At 47.3% G+C, this 23,229-nt stretch overlaps 1 protein-coding gene across 1 annotated transcript in view; it reads left to right on the forward strand.

Annotated features, from left to right (window-relative positions):
* LOC146861502 (nicotinamide N-methyltransferase-like) overlaps positions 1-23,229 on the forward strand; it is a 67,783-nt gene that overhangs the window by 2,770 nt on the left and 41,784 nt on the right. Inside the window, exon 2 of the mRNA XM_085645833.1 lies at positions 12,711-12,897. Coding sequence (XP_085501959.1) covers positions 12,711-12,897 — 187 coding nt within the window. The remainder of the gene's footprint in view (positions 1-12,710; positions 12,898-23,229) is intronic.

The raw sequence follows: 23,229 nt of genomic DNA on the forward strand, positions 1-23,229 counted from the left end.
GATTACCAGAATGCTGTCGGTGAACCCTTCTCTTCCCCCTTGCTTACTAATAACTAATGGAGGATAACGAGAAAGAAAAAAATGATAGTATTTTCTTATGCAAATAGTGTATCAAGTACTTGCTGCCCGCAGTCCTCACCAGATGCACACGTATCAATATTCTGCTATCGTACCATCCTGGCAATCCTATTATTGTCTGTAGATGTTTTTTATCCCTTGAACTGGGAAAAGGAATAGCTTGCACGAAAACAAGTCCATTTAAAACCTTTGCTACTCATACAGGCTGGCAAAGCATTTACTTGTTTTACTAACTGTTGTTGTAAAGCAAACAGGTAACTCATTCTAGAATTGGAATTACTGCGTTGAAGTGTGGAAGTTAATACTGAGATGTAAGATGATTTTTAGCATGTCTGCCAGACACTTGTTGCTCCCTGCATGCGCACATAATGCAATAGTACAATTTAGCTTAGCAAATTGTTCAGAAATGTACTGGAAGGTCAATAACAAACCAAATTATTTTTCAATAGAAAAATAGACAATTGTCAACTTTATACCCCATAATATAAAAGCCTTAGCGTGCACAGCTTGTCCGAATCTGCACATCTAATTCTACCACACACAGCACATTTTGAACATCTCATAATTCCATGCCACACAATTCAACTATAAATAATTTAACTCTACAACATTCCATACCATATAATTACAATCCTAAAAATTAAAAAACACATATTTCCACTTCACCTCATACCATATAAATCCACATCACACAATAACATTACTCACAACTTAATACCACATCAAACCACATAATTACACTCCAAACAACACAATTCAACTACACATAATTCCACTTCAACCTATATAATTACACTTCACACACCATGTTCCAGATAATGCCACTCCAAGACACACAATCCCACTCCATGATACACAGTCCCACTCCACATAGTTCCAGTACACTCAATACCACATAATTACACTACACACCATGCCACGTTATTTCACTACACAGATTCAATCCACACAACACAATTCCACAACTAACAATTCCAATCCAAACCACATATGTCCACTTGACACACACACATTCACTCCACTCCAATCAGAAAACGTATAGGTAAAATACATTGTCCTTTACAATGTCAATGGCTCTCATCTCACAAATCTGATACCAATTGCATTGCAAATGCTTGTTTGCCTTCTAATGCATCCCAACAGATCCTGTTCCTGGAGCTGCAAACATTCTCCTGCCCCAGTCAGCATTTTGCTGCCTCTTCCCTTGTAGGAGGAGCAGTGCCTTGTGGAGAATGCTCTCTCTGAGGGCCCCCACCTCATCCTTTTTCCTGGCCTGGCTCTGACTGAAGAGAAACAATGTAAGTTGTTACTTTGCTTGTCTTCAGTCCTGGGTCACCGCAAGGAGCTCAGATCAGGCTTCACACTGCAGCTGCTGTAGAGCAAGACACACACAGCTCTCTACAGATGAGCTGAGAGGGCCCCCTTCACGTACTGAAGACTAGGGGCCCCCTGCACCGCGGGGGCTGCGGGGTTGTGTGTGTTACACAGCCCAAACTGCAATGTGGGCAATCTTTTTCCAGTGAAAATTCACCCTTTTTTTGCAGTGTGCGTAGCTGTGGTATTTGGACCCTAACTCTGCCGGCACCTAGGGAAACATAGCAAACTTATACAAATTTTAAAACTAGACACCCAAGTGAATCTAGGATGGGGTGACTTGTGTGACTTTCACCAGGTTATGTTACCCACAATCCCTTGCAAACCTCAAACTTTGTAAAAACTAACACATTTTCCTCACATTTCTGTGCTGTAAAGTTCTGGAATCTGTGTGGATCCACCAAATTCCACACACCCCGCATTCCCCAAAGTCTCTCCTTAAATATGGCACCTCACTCAACGTGGAGACACCACATTTTTACAGTCAAAATGGACCCTTTTTTTGCAAAGTGCCTAGCTGTAGATTTTGAACCTTAGCTCTGCCCGAACCAAGAAAAGACCCAGCAAACCCATACATTTTGGAAAACTAGACACCCAGGGAATCCAGAATGGGGTGACTTGTCTGGCTCTCACCAGGTTATGTTACCCACAATCGCTTGCAAACCTTACGTTTTGTCAAAAAAACATTTTCCTCATATTTCTGTGGTGGAAAGTTCTGGAGTCTGCATGGATCTGCAAAATTCCACACACCCCACATTCCCCAAAGTCTCTCAATAAAAACAGTACTTCACTTGTGTGGGTAGGCCTACGAAAGGAAACGGCCCAAAACGCAACATGTAGACAACACATTTTTACAGTCAAAACAGACCCTTTTTTTGCAAAGTGTCTAGCTGTAGATTTTGTACCCTAGCTCTGCTGGCACCTAGGGAAACCTAGCAAACCTATAAAAAATTTTAACATTAGACACCCCGGGGAATCCAGGATGGGGTGACTTGTCTGGCTCACACCAGGTTCTGTTACACACAATCCCTTGCAAACCTCAAATTTGGTCTAAAAAAACAAATTTTCCTCACATTTCTGTGGTGGAAAGTTCTGGAATTTGCGTGATTCCACAAATTTCAACCCACCCCGCATTCCCCAAAGTGTCTCGATAAAGACGGTACCTCACTTTTTTGGGTAGGCCTAGTGCCCGCGACAGGAAATGGCCCAAAACGCAATATGGAGACACCACATTTTTAGTCAAAACAGACCCTTTTTTTGCACAGTGCCTAGCTGTAGATTTTGAACCCTAGCTTTGCTGGAACCTATGGAAACCTAGCAAACCTATACATTTATGGAAACTAGACACATAGGGGAATCCAGGATGGGGTGACTTGTCTTGCTCTAATTAGGTCCGTTTATCCACAATCCCTTGCAAATCTCACATTTTTGTCCAAAAAAATACATTTTCTCCACATTTCTGTGGTGAAAAGTTCTGGAATCTGCGTGGATCCAAAAAATGGCACCCACTCCACATTTCCCAAAGTGTCTCGATAAAAACGGTACCTCACTTGTGTGGGTAGGCCTAGTGCCCGTGACAAGAAACGGCCCAAAACGCAACATGGAGACACCACATTTTTATAATCAAAAAGGACCCTTTTTTTGCAAAGTGCCTAGCGGTAGATTTTGAACCCAGCTCTGCCGGCACCTAGGGAAAGCTAGCAAACCTATACATTTTTTAAAACTAGACATCAAGGGGAATCCAGGATGGGGTGACTTGTCTGGCTCTCACCAGGTTCTGATACCCACAATCCCTTGCAATCCTCAAATTTTTTCCTCTAATTTCTGTGGTGGAAAGTTCTGGAATCTGCATAGCCAGGGGGCACGTTTGCACAGTGGGGAAGGGAGGGGGTGGCCCTGATGTGACATGTGTGTACTTATTCAATCACTCCGCCACAACCCAAGCACGTATAAATTTACCATGCACTTTCCTTGCAGTACTCTAATCATCCAGTCAGTACCCATGCACTCGTGCAATGACCCATGCACTAACTCATGCACTGCTACAATACCCTGAGCACTACTGATGCAGTCCAGCCATCGCCCTGTTACTACCCATGCACTCCTCCAATTACCCAGCCAGCACCATGTACTTATCCAATCACTCCGCAAAAACCCAAGCACTTATAAATTCACCATGCACTCTCCTTGCAGTACTCTAATCATCCAGTCACAACTCATGTACTCATGCAATGACCCAGGCACTAACTCATGGCACATACAAAGGAGGTCATGCTAATCACAGGGGTACCCCAACACATATTGTTCCCTAGTGTATGTAGGTGTTTTCACTGTATTCTAAGTGTCTTTTAGCATAGCACTGGCTCTACGCCTGGTTAGTTAGAGTCAGAAACCACCAGTACCCGTCAGCAAAAAGTTGGGGGCACAGGAGGACTTTCTGCTCCTCTGTTAGTTCTTTCTGCACATCTCTTGCTTCTTTCTGCACTTTTTTTCGTCTTTCTGGACTTCTGCATTTGTCTTGCTTCTTTCTGCGCTTTTTTTCCTCTTTCTTCACATGTCCCACCTTTGTAGGCATAGTTAGGAATTAGCAGTTAAAAAACCTTTGAAATTCACTGAAAAAAACGTAGACTTCAGGGACGTTATAGTTGGAAAATAGCATTTAAAAAACCTTAGAAATTCACTGAAAAAAACCACAGGTTTTAGGGACGTTATAGTTAGTTCGACCTTTCACTGGTACAAAACCAGAGAAATGTGTCCTTTATATTTAGTTCAGCTAACTATAACTCGCGCCCCCGCAATGCACTGCTGATGACGTCACATATTACATCATTCATGACATGGTCAGTGACATTACCGATGACATCTCAAATGATATCACTGATAACATCACTGATGACATCATCCATGTGACAATCTGATGCACCTCCTCATACCCTAATATAACTTTTGATACACCCACTCTAAAATACAGACTACCATTTTCGAAACCATAGTCACAACAATACCAGTTAGTACATACTCACGCACTAATTCCTAGGTCTACACACACAGCCACTCATTCACACATGCAGTCAACCATCAATAAGGCATTATCATATGCACTCACATATTTATACAGACACTCACACACCACCACTCATCCATAGAGTTACTCACAAACCTAGTCAGTCTTGCAAAGAATCAATCACACTCCCATTTACTCACCTACACAGTTATACACACGCCACCTCACTTATCCAAACATATACTAACACATACTTACACTCTTACACAATGACAAATACACGCACACACTTATCCATACAGCCACTCTCACAATCACTCACTCTCACATATAGTCATTTATACACTCCAACACTCACATATACCTTCTTTCACATTTGCAGTTACTAACCCATGTACCACTGAGGCATCCATTCACTCACCAACACACCCACACACACACTCACCCACCCATACAGCCCTTCACAGATGCACTCTTGAACCCATACACCCAGTGAATCATCCACTCACACATCTATGCACAGAGTCACACCCATGTATCCACACAGACACTCAGGCACCCATACAGATACTCAGACAACCAATCAATAATCCATATAGATCCTCATTTAGCTACTCACAACCCATGAAACTGCTTACACACCAACTGACAAACTAAACTGTGTGAGTGTCTGTATCAGTCACTAACCCATGCATTCAGTAAGACACATTTAATCACTCACTTATACAGTCAGTCATGCACCTACTAAATCATCCATCCAGACACTCATACACCCACTCATTCTTCAATACACCTTGGCAGATATATAAAACATATTTAAACTTTATACAAACACACAGTCACTGGATGATGTCATCAGTGATGTCATCAGTGATATAATTTGAGATGTCATCAGTGATGTCACTGACCATGTCATGAATGATGTCATATGTGATGTCATCAGCAGAGCATTGCGGGGGCGCGAGGTTTAGTTAGCTGAACTAACTATAACAGACGAATTTCTCTGGTTTTGTATGAGTGAAATGTCCAACTACCCATAATGTCACCGAAACTTGTGGTTTTTTCAGTGAATATATATATATATATATATATATATATATATATATATATATATATATATATATATATATATATATATATATATATATATATTATTATCAACTGGCGGTCGCCAGTAGATAGTTATAGTTAGGACCGTGTTTCCATAGGAAATCCGCAACATTCTATTTGGAATAACTTTGGCGCCGATTGACAAATCCTCGCAAAATTTTCAAAATAGGTGGGTCGCTCCACTCCGCTCCTACCCTGAAAGTCTCGGGGGGATTCGTCAAGCGGGAGCTGAGAAAAAAGGGGGGTCCCAAAACGCGTTTTTTCCCATGCAATTTTCCATAGGGACCTTTAGTCCAAGCTACAGCCCAAACGGCTGAACAGAATTACTTGAAATTTGGCAGAGAGGTAGTCCTCAGGTCAGGGATGTGCCTTTTGCATGTCTGGAGTCAATCTGTTCATTAGTTCCTGAGAAAATTGCAGTTAAAAGCATATACATATCTATAGGCGAGCACGGAGTGCGCACCGTGCGCGCACGGTAACGTGCGCGAGCGCACTTCTGATTGGTTGTTCGATCTTAGTAAACATTCGAATCGGTCGAAACCAGGAAGTGTCAGCCACCATTTTGTCTCTCGCAGTCTGAGGGGGTGAAAAACAAAGGTGGAGAACGTAAAAAGGGGGCAGGGGGGACAGTTCCTGACCTCCTAGCCTTTGTCAGGGGGTCCCAGAAGGACCCCCAAGGACCAAATTTTTTAAAAAAAAATTTGCGAAAAATCGCGGAGTGCGAGCAGCATGCGTGCACGGTAGAAACAGAAAAAATTCCGCGAAGCTCCCTCACTGGCAAGTTTGTAGGTTTTTTTTACCGGGTACGAGTCGGACGGAGAAAACACTCCGACCTACGGTTCGTACCCGGTTTCTCCAGGATCGGAATCGGCCCCTTTGTAGGGTTGGTGCCTCCTTCATGATAAGAGGCCATCACGTACAATTATTTTTCAACAAACATCCACCAGGGACATAGGAGCACTCTGCGGGTTCCAAATTTCTTTATTATAACCAAATTGACGCGTTTTGGTGACATTGCCTTTCTCAATACTGGCTAACAAGATTGGTATCAGTTGCAGGTCTTTATAATTGAATCTGTTCTCATTCCCATTGGGTGATGTCTCCTAGCAAGAGAAAGTGGGGTGACGTTATTCAAGTTGGTAACTTTAACATCCACAATCACAGTGTGTTGAATGTAATTTTAGTTCATAATATTAATGGCATTACATGTGCCCCTTTGCATTATTTAGTGATGTTTAAACTTTAATGGATCTCATATATGGCACGACTCTTTGACACACTGTCATATTGTGCGATTACAGTTCTCCTTTAGCCACTTTAATATTTGCTGGCTCAAGCAATATCTATTTGCATCCCTTGCCCGGCTCCTTTTCTAACACGATAGGGCACGTACCTGTAAGTGCCAGTTTTAGTAACTGACACTAAACATTTAGGGGGCCATTATGATGGTGGGTGAATCACCGATCCACCCGCCATAACTCCCCGCCCGCCCGCCCGCCACCTCACAAGGGGTCAGCCACTGAGCAGGAGGACCAATCCCCTGCCCATTTTGCTGCCAATTTCTTTTTTTACATACTATTTTTTTTGCCCCTGGGGGCGTTGCCCATTACCACGAGGACCAACCCCCCCAAAGACATCCCTGTTGTCTAATGGGGGTTCCGGGCCATGGAGCGCAGTGCTGCCGCGATCTATGGTCTGGAAACCCTTTCAGGAAGGCCTCGTTTGAAAAGGGAGACTCTTCGCTTTCAAATGAGACCTCCCTGAAAGCTGGGGAGGCTGTTTTTGGCCTGATTTCCCCATCAAAGTTGAGCGCGGCCCTACCTGCGGCTGTCCTCAGCTTCGGTTGTGAAAACAGTGACGTCAGAGCACCTCACGGAGCGCTGATATCACAGATGGGCAGGAGGGGGTAGGGGTAGACGTGCAAAGCCTTCTGCATCTCCCTCGGGAGATAAAAAAGCAACCTTCGGTGCTTTACACCAGAGGATTAAAGGGGACCCTCCCTGGCGTCAGCCATTGGATGTGCGCCGCACCAAGGAGGTAGTGCTTGCGTCGGCCATTGGCTGATGCAATCACCAAAAGAGTTAATGGATAATGTCAATAAATATCAGATATTAAAGCCACACGCGCCTCTATTTTTACACCTCAGAGTTTTGCAGACCATGGGTCTGGTCTATCACCTCTGGCCTTGGTTCCTAGAACTAGCACAGCTGGCAACACTTTGTTACCCAAGAGTCCTTCTGTGGGCCATCTCAGATTATCTGTTTGCAGCCTCACTCAAACCGTATTCTGTTCATGTGAGCCTTTTTATGACACTGAGTTCACCTTTGATGATTGCAATAGCTTCTTTACCTCCTTTGCTAGCCACTAACAATTTTTGCTGAGTATGGTCCTGGGTTTCTCAAACCCTTTCAGCATCCTTACCAGACAGCATTCCTTGACACCCATTCACCCTTCAACCTCTCTACCAAGTTCCAGTCCCTCGCCATCTGTTCCACTATCAGACTACTGTGCCAGCATCAGACAGCATCAGCTATCACTCAAAAGCTAAGGTGTAACAGTCCTGGCTTTTTATTAAATTTGCATGTACAGATTTTTCAGCAAATGCTTACCAGTTCTATAAGTTGAAAAAGGGGAAGGTTTCTAGGGTTTGTCAGCATAACAAGCATTAATAAGAACAATTTACAAAAGTGATAATCTTATGCATGTGACCTAGAATCATATGGGTGCTCTCCTGGTCTTTATCCTTCTCCTCCTCATCCTTCTATGCATTATGATGTTTGTCTTCCTCGTGGTCCTGTTTCAAGGCCTTCTTGTCTAGGTTGCTTTAGTCCTCTTGGTCTTTATCCCTGCTCTGGTCTAACTAGCTATGTTCACCCTGGTACTGGTTTCCTGAATCTGGTACTCCTGGTTCTAGTCCTACCATGTTCTAGGTCTGGCATTCACGGTCCTCTTGGTTCGGCTCATCATGACCCTCCTCACCCTGAATCTTTTCCTCTTTTTCCACCTGGTACTGCTTCCACTGGTCCTGGTCCTCCTTAATAGGTCCTCTTGGGCTGGACCTGGTCATTTTTGTCCTGCTCTGGTCCAATTGGTTCCTATGGTTCTAGATGTCATGAGATACCTGGTCCTCATAAACGTGCCACCCCAGTTCCTAGTCCTCCTGCTTCACTTGCTATTTCATGTTCTGGTTACTTTCCAGCTTAACCCCCTGGTTCTCCTAGCCGTGTTCCTGCTTATCTCAATCGTTTAGTGCACCTAATCCTTTTCTATCTGGTCCCTGGTTCTCATTACTCTTGTTCATATTCTCCTCATCTGACTAGTTCTTTTGTCCTCCTCCATTTTGTCATACTCTTGACCCTCCTGCTCCTTTCATACTGGTTCTGCAGTAACGTTTTCACTCAGCCCTGGTCTTCTTTGTTAAGGTCATCCTATTCTTAGCTACCCAGCTGGCTCAACCCGGCTCCTGTCATCCTGCCCCAACATATCTGACCTCCCTTTTTCTCCTCGTCCTGATTTTCTGTGCTTTGGTAAATTAGATTTTTATCCTCCTGACCTCTGTGATTTGATCTTCCAGGTCCATTGGTTGTGGTCCTATTGGTTCCCCATGAACTGGTCATCTTAGTTTTCACTCTCCTGACTGTGGTTGCCTGGGCATCTGCTCCCAAGCCTCAGAGTCCTAGTCCTAGATCTCGATCTTCATGGCCCCTCAGTCCTGTTTTCAGTCCAGTGGTCATGATCCTTTTAGTACAACTGGTCCTTGTTGCTCTGGTCCCCGGGGTACCCTTGGTCCTGGACCCCTGTTACTCCTAGTCTCTTGCTGGCTTATCCTGGTCTTTTGGTGCTATTGGCCATTGCTCTCTTGCTCTTGATCTTCGTAGTCCTCTTCATTCTGGTCCTGATTCTCGTGGCCCTAGTCCTCCAGCACATAGTTCTCATGGTTCTGCGATAACATGTCTTAGCCCACAGCAGATTATCCAAATCTTTCCTAGTTCTGTTGATGCGGGATCTCCAGTTCATGCTAGCTGTAGAACTTCCTGGTCCTGTACATCCTGGTAAGTCTGGTCACAATTTTCATCTACTCCTGTCACTGGTCCTCTGGATCCTGAGCCTCCTGTTTCACAGGCTCGCAGTCCTAGACCTTTTCTTCCTCCTCACCCTAAATCTGGTTCATAATCCTTCTGCTCCTGGTCTACTGGTACATTTAATCCTAATTATAGTTCTGGTACTCCCTTGTCTGGTCCTCATGTATCGAGTTTTCTTTTGCTGGCCCCACTGGCCTTGGTTTTCCTAGCCCTCCTAGTCCCTTGGTCCTCCTGCCGCATCCTATTTCTACTGGTCCTCCTGGTCTCCTAGTTTGTCTATTCCACCTTGTTCTTGTCCATCTGGCCTTGGTCCCCTCTGTTATGGTCCTCCTGGGTCTTGGCTTCCTTATCTCTATGGCACTGGTCCTCCTAGTGCCCTTGTTGTGAGTCAACCAGGTTCATGTAATCCTAGTCACCATGGCTTCTTCCTGTCCCACAAAATAAGTGTGAGCCTCAGGGACGTTCTGATCCTGGTCCCACTTTGCCTTGACTTCCAGGTCCTTTATATTCCTCCTTGTCCTGTTGAGCTAAGGTTTCCTGGTCCTGCAAGCACTGGTCCTTTCCAGTTGTGGTCTTCCTGGTCATTTGTTTCTGAGCCCTTGGTGCTTCCTGAACTTATTTCTGTGGTCATTGTACTCCTGTCTCTGGTCCTTTATTCCATTGTTCACCTGGTACAGGTCCTCTTTGGTCTGTCCCCCTAGGTCAGCTACTCCTGCCCCTGATCATCTTTGTTCCTTTGGCCTCTATTTGGTGCAATAGGGCTCCCCTAACCATCCTCGTCATAATGGTCCAGGGCCTTCTGTTCCTTTAATGCCTGTTCATTCTGTTCCCCAAGTCCTCACCCACTGTGCCCTGATCTGCCTGATCCATATCCTCCTGGCCCTCTTGAACCTTCTCAACCTGGTCCTGCTACCCCAAAATACCCTTTTCCACTTCAACTTTTGTTCTTGGTCCCCTTTGGTCTTGGTAACATTGGTCCCTGTGAATTGGGTCTTCTTCGTCCTCATGGCTCTGCTCATCCTAACCTCCTAGTGGTCTACCTCCTGGCCCTTATCCTCCCTCTGGTCATCATCCCCTTCCTACAGGTCCACTGCCTTTTAACCACTAGCTTCCCTCCACAATGACATGAGTCAGGTAAAGGTTAGAAGCCTGTCACTTTTCTTTTTTGGCTTCCAGATTTTTTTTACTGAGACAACACTGTTAGGAAAATAAATGAGGGTACTTCAGAGACAGGACCTTACACACTTAAAAACACTGCTTAGCATGTTAAAAACGAAACTGCCATTTCCTAGATACAAAGGGTGAGTAACTAAAATGTCAGTGTGGCTGAAGGAGCCACTCAAAACATGAGACCAATAAGCATTTATGTTTGAAACCCACTCTACTGGGTGATTTGTATAAAAAAGTGTGTTTATTAAGCTGGAAGCTGAGTGAAGCCACACTCCTGTCAATTATCCTGATGCATTGCATTCCTGTCTCCTGCCTTTACTTTCCTTGTTTCACAGAATCCCCATTACTGTCTCTCACTCAATTTAACTCCTGTTAGTGCCCCCAAGCACCAGTTGCTTGCTATAAGTGTCCCTCCCTCTGTGACCCAGAGACCACGTATCTCTGCATTTCCTGTTTGCTGTTGTTTGTCGAATGCTGCTGTGCTGCCAGCTCTGAAATATTAAGCAAGCACAATCTTCCTTAAAACAAGAACCCAAAAACAGCACAAGACCTTTTTAAGAAGCCCACAATTACCTCAGCCCTCAAAAATCATCAAAAGGAAGATTGTGACCATAAAAAACAATATATTCACATAAGTGAAGACAACATTTATATAACGTGCTTTAAAACCTTACTCATTATTCTTTGCCTAAAGTCGAATTCTCTTATACTGCATTCCAAAGTATTTGTGTACAATATCCTAAACCTTTAGAAACAGACGTTTGATTTGTACATTTCTTCTTTAATATTATCGTAAATGTTTTCATTCAAAATTCATTTTACTGTTCTCTCATTTGTAAAACACGTACCTTAATTCCTGCACATACCTTTGTACATACTTTCACACATATGTATACGTATTAACTTTCAAATGCTTTGGACATGCTACAATTGCATGGAGTTCCTTTTCTCTCCATGTCTACCTAAATATTGACCTCTTTTACTCTAACAATCTGGACACCGAACAAATAGTACATGATTTCTTCCTTTTAGCCTGTGCCAGATAAAAAGTGAAGATTCAGCAATTTAGCTGGCCTCCGGCTAAATAGCAGAGATTATGTACTATTTTGCTGGAAGCTGTGTCAATAATGTACTGTTTGGCCATTGGTCTGAGCCATAACAACAGCACAGACACTAGCATGATGTATAACAACTTTCAATGCTTACTCATTAGCTACCTTTAAAAGCAAACATCAGCACCAAAATTACAGAATTAGAATACCAACATAGCCCATATAAACCCTCAGATGTAGCATAGATTACAGCATTTATGACAGTGTTATGAACATAAAGTCACAAGTTACCTTGCGATGATTGTTTTAAAATATCCACATTGATGTTATCCTGAGTTTAAATCCTTATAAAGAGGGCAATTGAGATGAGAATATACCCATCATGGCTCTCTGTATTTTCACAAGATCCAGAAATTAATAAATAAATGCATTGACAGAATCAAGTTTTCATACATGCCAACATGCTCAAATGAGAAAGTGGGATATTTTGAAAAAATATCATGGATTGTATTTTCTCCATTAGCTTATTTTGAGACAAAAGCAATTTTATGCAGGAGAGGAGACACCTGAAATAAAGCCATTTTCTGTTTAAAAAATCAGAAGTATACCGTCTGAATCGGGCATGTTGGCATATATGAGTATTTCCAGAATCCTTGAATGAAAGCCAAAGTTTATTATGAATTTTGTTTTGTTCCATTTTATTTATTGAAGTATTAACAATGGTGCCATGCATTCAGGTTAATTTTTCTGGCCATGGTCACATTAAAAGCACTTCTATAAACTAAATATTAAAATAAAAAATGCAACATATTAAGTCTGTCGTGTTTTACTTTTAATCAGGTAACGTGAAAGGGGATATTCTGATCAAGTATGGTGGATCATTCGTACTTTCGTCACTTTTACCAGCCTGTGAATCCTTCAAAGAATTCATCATTATTGACTTTTTGGACAGTAGTCTAAAAATGTTTGATCAATGGTTGAAACAGGAGCCTGGATCTTTCATTCCAAGTGAACTTGAAAAGGACAGGTATGATTACCGTGTGAACAGTATTTGTGTCTTACTTTCTTTTGGGTTTACTTAACTTAGTTGCAGAATACTGTGGTCTGCTATGAGTCCAATGTAGCAATCCTGAGAAGTATTACTGCTGTTTACTACTTATACTTTTTCTCATTAAATTCCTATATTTCTGGAGAAAATACAAAAAAACAAAGGCTGCACAGCTTTTTTCCTACGGTGGGCTTTCACATGACAAGCAGGACTTTCAGAAGCAATTTTGAAGAATTGTTAATTATGTTGGGTTACTCACTACTAAAGGAGAAGGATTTTGGATCACTGACCACAATACTGGGACAATACTGGGACATAAATATCGCTGGCAAAAACATAGACGTCCTATATTTATCATAGTAAGTACAAAAATATCGAAAAAATATATAGTTGTAAAAAATATTGATGTACAAAATATTGGTCTTTTTTATATGTATAAAAATAATTTTAAATCAATTAAATAATAAATGTAACTTAAAAAATATTTAAATTTATTTTAGCAATTATAAGTAATACATTTAGGTGCCGATTCTGATCCGTTAAACAAATTTACCGTCCGAATCGTATCCATATTTTTTTACGTACGATTCGTACAAGTCCCGTACAAATGGCGAAGTACGATTCGTACGTGAAAAATACATACGAATAGCGTTGGGAAAAGTGTACGAGAGGGAGCCGGACAGTTTTACGTGCAAATCGTAAAACAGAAGTCCGAGCGCGCAAGTACGATCCGTACCGCCCATCCGAATAAACTACCGCATGTAAAAGGCCCCGTACGGAGCGAACGCTGTAGCACACATGTACATGGGTACACTTGTGCCCGGATATGAGTCGTACAGTCCCCCCTCCCCCTGCATATGTCAGCACCGTACCCCCCCTCTGACCCGTACTCCAGGACCGTACCCCAGCCCCGCACCTGTACGCGCCGCACCCAAGGCCCGTACCCCAGCCCCGTACCTGTACGCACCGTACACCCACACCGTACCCCACCCCCGCACCTGTACGCACCGTACCCCAGGACTGTAGTGCCTGTACGTGCCGCACCCCAGGCCCGTACCCCAGCCCCCCACCTGTACGCGCTGCACCCCAGGCCCCTATCCCAGCCCTGTACCTGTACGCACCGTACCCCAACACCATACCCCAGCCCCCCACCTGTACGTGGCACACCCCAGGCCCCTATCCCAGCCCCGTACCTGTACGCACCGTACCCCAGGACCGTAGTGCCTGTACGCGCCGCACCCCAGTCCTGTACCCCAGCCCCGTACCTGTATGCACCGTACCCCAACACCGTACCCCAGCCCCGCACCTGTACGCGCTGTACCACAACACCGTACCCGAGTCCCGCACCTGTATGTGCCGTACCCCAACACCGTACCCCAGCCCCGTACATATATGCACCGTACACCAACACCATACCCCAGCCCCCCACCTGTACGCGCCGCACCCCAGGCCCGTACCCCAGCCCCGTACCTGTACGCACCGTACACCAACACCGTACCCCACCCCCGCACCTGTACGCACCGTACCCCAGGACCGTAGTGCCTGTACGCGCCGCACCCCAGGCCCGTACCCCAGCCCCCACCTGTACGCGCCGCACCCCAGGCCCCTATCCCAGCCCCGTACCTGTACGCACCGTACTCCAACACCGTACCCCGGCCCCGCACCTGTACGCACCATACCCCAACACCGTACCCCAGCCTCCCACCTGTACGCGACGCACCCCAGGACCGTACCCCAGCCCCGTACCTGTACGCACTGTACCCCAACACCGTACCCCAGCACCCCCACCCAGCATCGCGTATGTACGGACCTTACCTATGCGAAAAATACTCGTACAGAACCAGGAAACTGTAAAACAGCACAAGGAGGGTCAATTCGACTCGCACAACACCACAAAACACGTCTACATGACAAAATACATCTCAATGACTGACCTGGCACATCTAAACAGGCAAACAGAGGCCCTAAATCACAACCACCTCTTATAACACACCCACCACAAATTCAAACCCAGCCACACCCACAAATGGACCAATAAAAAGGGCCCACACACACAACCCATGAGCCTATGCAACAGACCCACTGCTGCCAGACCCCACAGACAAACAACTGCACCTTACTCACACCTTAACTACACCTTAACTTACACACCTTCACACAACCTCCTTCACAAACACCCCCTCTTCACATTCACACACACACCGTCACATTCACACCCACAACCATCCATACCCACACCCCACACCATGCCCACAGACACGAATCCAAAGTTCACAAGGGTGGAGCTGGACCTCCTTGTCAACGAAGTCATCAGAGTCGAGCCACAGCTCTTTGGAACATTGGTCAGACAGACCAGCATAGCCCAAAAAACTAGCCTGTGGCAGAGGATCATCGATAAGGTGAATGCTGTTGTGCCCATCCGAAGGACCAGCCATGAATGCCAAGCCACGTGGTACGATCTGCGCAGGGCAGTCAAGCGCAAAATGAACGAGGAATACGCCCAGAGCAACATCACTGGAGGTGGGCTGCCCCGCAGACCCGTACATTACCATCCCTGGGAGGAGAAGGTGATGGCCCTGCTTCCGCTGGTGGGAGAACACGGAGTCGAAGGAGTCGCAGAGCCTGGTGAGTACACAAACTACTTACGTTACATGGGGCAATGGCCTCCACACCCCAAATACAACAAATGCATGCAACTACCCCCAAACCCTCACCGGACACAACCACCCTCAAAAACCACGCTCATGCCACTAACATGTCCATGCCCCATTCACTAAGCGAGGCCATGCCATGTCCCAGGCTACACAAACCACAAACCCAAGACTGGATGTCCGGGATGCTGGGAGGGTGGGCCTCACAAAACACATTGTGACACTCAGAAGCAGACATCAATGCCCTCAGCCCATATGGCCTAGGTACATACCCATGCACCATGCCCAAGGCACAGGGACTGGCAAAGTACTGACAAGGTAGCTGACACTTAGCCCCGCTGTATGCAGCACAAGGCCCTCCTGTGACCACTGTACACTCAAACACCAACTCCACTAGCTCAGATATCTAGCACAGGAACTCACACTCACTGTCATGAAAGCATGCACCATGAGGGGACAGACACATCACCTGGGAGACCCAATGACAAATCACACTACACACAACAGCAGGCCCGGTCACAATCCCCCCTTACATATGCACACACCCCTGGGGCAGGCAACGGATTCATCCACTCTCACAATGGACATGTGACACAACAAGATCAATCCATAGCCAAATAAGCATTCTAGCCACAATTCTACAGGTCAAACACTCAGGAGAACATATCAATCTGTCCCCCGCAACATACCCATCCACAAGTGGACATTGAGAGGAATGCTAGGCACCTCCAACTACCTGGAGGAACTGTGCCAGCTTGAAAATGTCTGAAACATGGATGTCGCATGAAACAGCATTGACATTGTCTCTCTCTCACACACAGGGCAACATCATGGATCTCCCCCCAACAATGGGGGGAAGAATCACAGTCCCAGGCTCGGCGTGAAGATGATCCCACCGGCAGCGACGACTCTCACAACTCCGTGGATGACCCCGACCAACCTGGCCCCTCTTGTGCCCAAGCCCCTGCAGCACCTGCTTCAGGTACATGTGTGCCAACCACCACCCCCATTCCTGCCACATCCCAGGAGACACCCAGGAGCCCTGCTCGCACTGAACAACACAGCCAGTCTGACCAGGAGGGACAAGGTTCTCCGGGCACCCAGGAGGAGGCAGGCAACCCCGCAAATGCCATCCCTCAGGGGTCCCGTAGACCCGATGTGCCCACAACGGCAGGCCAGGCTCGTGTGGGCAGGGGTGGTGGGAGTGGAGGCAGGCGGAGGCGCGAACCTGACCAGCCAGCTGAGGGAACCGGTATGTCACACATACGCCACATCCTGGACACATACTGGCGTGACACCAGGGGCATCAGCCAGGTAGTGGGGAGCCTCACAGAGATGAAGGGGACCCTCGACGAGATGAAGAACCTGCAGGCCGAGCAACACGCCAGTCAACAACACCAAGGACGGATGGAGGCAAGACTGGGTGAGCTCCTGGCGGTGCAAAGGGACATAAGCCATTCACTCCGCCGGATCGCCGACAACATGGGCAACCCTCCCAGTGACACCAGGTGCAGACCAGCAGCAGCCACAGGGAGGGAGGAGGAGGAGGAGGATTCGTCCGACGGAGCGTCCCAAACATCGTCAAGGCCTGCATCTGAGGGTCCCGGGAGGAAGGTGGGTCGTCCACGGAAAAGACCGTGAGAGGCAGCGGACCATCTACATCTCCCAGGTCACCTGGCCTGGCACCTGGCCCTCTGGCGCAACATCAGCACCACATCCAATGACATTCTCTGCCACATGGACTTGCTGGTCACAGTCTGACCAATGATGACCAACACTGTGGTCTGGACTCTGATGACTCTTAATGCCAAGGATACCATCTCCCCCTGTGAACTTTGGATTCCATGCACCCGGTAGAGCACCTCATTTCATCTACCGAAACACGTACCCCACCGCAAATAAAAAAAATTATTTGGTACCATGAGATGTTGCAGTCATTTTGCATTAGTCCACAACATATGTGTGTGTAAATGTCAAACTATGCCTCAGTGTTGAACTAACTCCACCCATCCGTACCCTTGGATCTGAGTCTGGTACAAGACACACATGGGTCACAATGTGTCATTCAATGCAGACATGGAGCACAATACTCACCTGTGACGGCCTCAAGCTGCTGAGGGGGGGCTTGCAATACTGTGCGGACAGACCTATTTGGAAGAGTATCATTAAGGCGTAGAGGTCATGCCTCATTTGGAGGTTCCCGGGGAGGGAGTCCCAGGTATGTTTTCCCAGGTGGGAGAACTATGTCCTGCATGCTGGAGTACGGTGGATGTGAAGAATGGTGGCCAGGGCAAGGTTGGATGCACGGAGATGGCCCAACGGGGTCTCGGATGACAGTGGTACAAGGTTGGTTTTGGGTTGGGGTTGTGGCCTGCCTCCTGAGTGTGGGTGGGGAGTCTGAAGGTCATCCTGCAGCACACAGTGATCCATTGCAGCTATCTCTGCTGGACGGTGATGTGGCTGGGGCACGGGATGTTGAAGCTGAGGTGTGCAGATGCACCCTGGATGTGTACTAGTTTCCAGGGAGTGTGGATGTACTAGCTCCGTAGAGGGCAGGGCAGTACTTGACACGGATGTTGTCGTGGACCTGGGGGATGGTCTGTCTTTACTTGTAGTGGATCTATCTGTGGATCACGTGCATAATGCAGAGGGTGTTGCAGCCTGAGGTACAGATGCTGGTGATTATCATGGGAAATGTGAGCGAGCAATACATGATGCACACCATCTTGTGTGCGTGCCCACTGGGTGCCTGTGCAGGGCTCTTGCGGGTGGGACACAAGCAGTTTACCCAGCTGTAAGGGGACAATCCGCAGATGATTACCTCAGTCCTGTACAAGTCCAGCCTCAGGTGGCTGATGTTCAGCCATCCATCAATGGATCTCATGCATTCTTGATTATTTGAACTGGCAATGGCGGCGTCTTTGGTGAGGGTGAGGAGCACCTGGCTGTCAATGGCATACGAGCTGATGATGAGGTGCTGTGCACATGTGATGGTGACGAGGGGGGTCCTGGACACATTGTAGATTGACACGCTGAGAGATGATACCTGGGCCATGTGCCAGATGATGACACCATACTACATGCAGAAGCCTTGACTCCCACGCATATGGCCTTGCTGGGGTACAGAGCTGGTGGGGAGTAGGAGGGACATGACCTGGTTGGTGTAACAGGGCCTGGAAGGTGTGGCAGCGCTGTGTAGGCAGTCGGAGTTGCACACTCATCATGCAAAGGTGTTGTGTGTGCGCTTAGTGTATGCCTCAGAGCAGCCGGTAGATATGCGGATGGACATTGCATGGAGGGTGGCTCCAACATCAGACTGTAGTGTGATGTGGGTCATGCAAGGCCATGAGGGTCATACAATGTGCACGTTGCATGTGCAGACGGTCCAGCCTTTGGCACCGCGTGGCGTCAACAGTGGCACAGACAAGCTGATGCCAGCCAAATGAATGGGTGGAGGGAGGAAGGGAGGAGCATCTTTGAGGCGTGTGTGTTTCCACATCCGGAAACTCTGTGTGCCCTTGCTGCAGGGGCTGCAGCAGTAGGCGGCATGTCCTGGAAAATATGGCACAAGTTGCACACAAAGACAAGGATGTCAGAAAGGCCAACTGCAACAGGCGTATGTAAAGGAAGGAGTGTCCGGTTTTCAATGGCACACCAAGAGACAATGGATGCACAAGCACCAAAGATGACTGACACCGGATCATGAAACTGAAGGCCGAGCTGCGCACAGGAAACACACCCTCAGCAGGTGTTGAGGGCCCGTTGTGGGGACCAACATGGCCAAATACATACACAACCATGGACTTCATGTACAATAGAGAATCAAATCCACGAAGAACACCATGCATGTTGCTCATCTACACATAGACTCATATGCACAATCTTTGACAACTATGCCAGAGATGCCGCATGCACAGTGGCAAGAGACCTGCATTGACAGAGATGATGCACCTTGGAGGCTGAGGAACACCTTTATTACTCAGGCCAACAGTAAGGGAAATGCATCAATGTGAACAGACTCACATGTCATTTGGCTGAACATGTGGGACCTACACTGGACACTCCCTTCACACCACAGATGCTGTAAATCCATTGAACAAGTGAAGGGTGTGAGCCAAACACCCCCTGCTGCACACGGAGAGGCTGAAATTCCCCATTGAGCCTCTTATGGGGATGTCCCACACTATGTCCACCCGTAGCCTCCCGTATGTTTCAGAGGGATGTTTCACACACATTGATGCCTTCCTCACAATCCACAATCCCATTACAGATGACTGCCACGTAGGGTGACTATCAAGTCATGGGAGTCATGCTACATGTCAGGTGCCCCATGGTGAGTCGACATGTATGCATAGTAACAAAACATGCACAGGAGCAGTGCCCACACATTCCAAACAACTACCACACCCAAAATGCCTTGTTGCAATCCTACCCAAAGGAGAATTTTCACCATGTCCATGCATGTAACGCTGATTCAGCACACGTTGCAATACTCATGAGGAATAGCAAGAGCCCAACGATGCCACGAGCAGACAGCATGCGCAAATACCTGGGGATGACAGACACACAAGAAGTCACTGAAAAGATACTCAACCGCATGCATGGTCATTGACTCTACAGGAATAAGGTTGTCACCATGCTAGTTTTAAATGTACTGTCTCATCCACAATGTGGGGAATGACATCATCACTCGAGTGCCACATCAGAACACACCTCTAAGTAACTTAGCATACAGTCAGGTGGACACACACATCGCAACACATGCCACACAAGGCTAAAAGCGTGCACACTCAGACCCAGGGACTCATGTGTCGGCCAACACTGTGGACATTCTCTGTGTGTTCAGCATAGGTTGGCCTCTGTGGCATTGTTCCCTGGACTCATTTGTATTTACGTAAAGTGTGCTACATGTGTCCACTGTACAGGGTGACCCCATTTGGCTTGTGCATACTCACACTGGCCAGTGCCTGTGTGTCTCTGTACAACTATCTGATGATGGTTGTTTGTCACTAATATGTGTGGTCAGCAGCACGAGGTGATGTTGAGTACATTTAGGAGTTCTTGATGCACATTTTAGTAAACCCAGATTAAGAGGTGTAAGTACTTGCTCTGTCTCAATCACATTGTCTCAGGTAGGGGGGGGTTGTGCGGGCAAGGCCTACATGTCCAAACCTTATGTCTCCTTGCCAGGTCTGACCTGTGTGTGATAATTGTCTGGACAGACACTCAACATGCAGTGACCCAGTCATGTTGTGCAGGGTTTAATGTTTGTGCTTTGCAGCATGTGTCAAAAGTTAAAAGACATGGTTTCTGCTCATCCATTTTTGGCAACGGTGTGTGGTCCAGATGCTACGTAGTTTGGTCTGTGTGTGCTGACATCTGTGTGGACAATCTTGGTTCCCATGAGGGTGTCTCCTCAGTGTAGGTGCTCCTTGTTCCGACACAATTGCAGGGCCATTAGCTAATGCATTGTCCTGTGTTTGGACATGTGTGCCACTCCACATGACAGGTAGTGGCTGAGATGTGTTGCCAAATGTGTCATGATGTTACAGATGGCCATGTGACAGGTGGCATGATTCAAGTTGTTAGTCAAGCAGTCTTGGACGTTGGCACTCTCTTCACTTGTCAACATGTCTCAATAGTTGATATGCATGACTTTGATGTTTTGTGGTGTATGACAATTTTGTGCCTGCATGACAGATGTCTCCCAAGGAAGTGCACAAGACACCACCTTTACACTTTTCTTGGACACGCTGGCACATTAGAAACGAAGGCACAGTTTTGAAATATATTTCTTTACAGATTATACATATACATGTTCCCACTGTGTGGTTGCATTTGGGTAAGTCCTTGGTTGTTGCTGATACCAACTTACGAGTGTCAAGTCATCCAGACCACCATGGTGCCATGTATATGTACTTACTGATACCCCATTTCTCCTTTACTGTGGCTTATTTGATTTGGGCTGCCAGCTCATACAATGACTGTGTAAAAGTAGTTTTCTGTGCACCTCCTTGTGTGACTTCTGTTATACAGGCACATGTATGTTCTGATCAAAAAGTGGCACATTCACACATTCCAAACACGTTGATTGTGTAAAGTGTTGTGATTCCCAAGGGTCCACAATGTATTTATTTTGCATTTCATAATTACTCACAGGTCTCTGAGTGTGAGGACACCTTCAGCATTGGCATCAGTTATTTGCCCTTGGGGGCACCACTACTGTTTCTTTCACAGTGAACAAGAGGTGGCATGCCTTCATAGTCTGGCTGTGCTCAACAATTCCCAGACACCATATCCTCTGTCTAATTGTATATCGAGTTATTATCTGTTGTGTCTGGATTTTCATTGTTTCCAAGGGGCATGATGGGTCAACCAACTGGGGAGTGCAGGGCTTACATATGTGCATAGTATTGTAGATGTTACTCATGATGCTTTTCATGATATGCACTGTGACCTATTTTGTTTGGACTCATGTGTCATATGTATACAGGTGTCTGATTATTTCCTGTCTCTTCACCTTGCCCACAAAATCGTCGAGGGACACCGAGGGAGACACCTGCATGGACGTGGAGGAGGGATCCAGTACCGGTGCCACCAGTGCTGGCGAGTCTGGCGCAGCAAGTGGCACGGAGGGCGAGGGGAATCAGGCGGAGAACCTGTCTGGTGGCGACACCGACTACGATGCTGACGGGTCCGAGGCTGAGCTCCCAGAGGGGGTGGAGGCTGCTCCAACAGCTGGCAGCAGGGCTACATCTATCGCCACCCCCTCCATTCCCATCACCGCCCTCCCAGTTGCTCCAGTCCCTTCTGTCCGTGTAGGGCAACAACATGTCTCCTTCGTGCCAGGCACCGCACCCCCTGCCCCTGTCTCCCCTGCTGCCCTCACTGCCGAGTCTGTGGACATTCAGCGGCAGTTGCAGGTTGGCAAGACATCGCTGCTGAGTGTCCTCCATGGCCACACCAGACTGCTGACACAGATGTTGTCGTACATGGAGGGCATGTCATCAGCGATGTCTGACCAACGGATGTTGCTGAGGTCCATGGACTCGTCACTGACGGCAGCAGTGAGTCTCCTGCAGCACTTCGTCCCCCCCACCCCTGCACCATCCACACTTCCCACTCCCATGCCTGTCCCAAGCACACCCAGACGTTCCCAGGCACGCACCCCACCAGACACAGGCAGCACACCAACACGGAAGGGCAAGCGCACACCTCCTGTCACGCACACTCAGGGGGAAGAAGGCACACCCACTGGGTCTGGGGCACACAGGCAGACACGCAGCCACAGTGGGAGTCTGCATTCCTCACTCCCCAGTCCCTCCAATGTCACTCCCCTCGGCTCCCCTGCCCCACAATCTGAGAAGGAGACCTACTTGGCTGTGCTGGGCCTCAGCCCCACTGGTTCACCAGCCCGCAAACGGGCAAGGCACTCCACGGGTAGGGGAGTCGAGCCCCCCCTGTTCACCACCTCCCCAAGTAGCGCTGCAACCCATCCCTCCGACCCCCCCTCCATGGGGCCTGTGGGTTCTTCGGGTGCAGGGGAGACGCTGGCTGAGCTTGCGAACGTGTGCAGCACCCTGCTGACCACCACCTTTGGTGCTGCCCCACCCCCTGTGGTGGAGTCGTCCGTCCCTGCACCCACAACACCTACCCTTCC

This window comes from Triturus cristatus, chromosome 3_1 (genome assembly GCF_964204655.1).
Source record: "Triturus cristatus chromosome 3_1, aTriCri1.1, whole genome shotgun sequence".
NCBI lineage: Eukaryota > Metazoa > Chordata > Amphibia > Caudata > Salamandridae > Triturus > Triturus cristatus.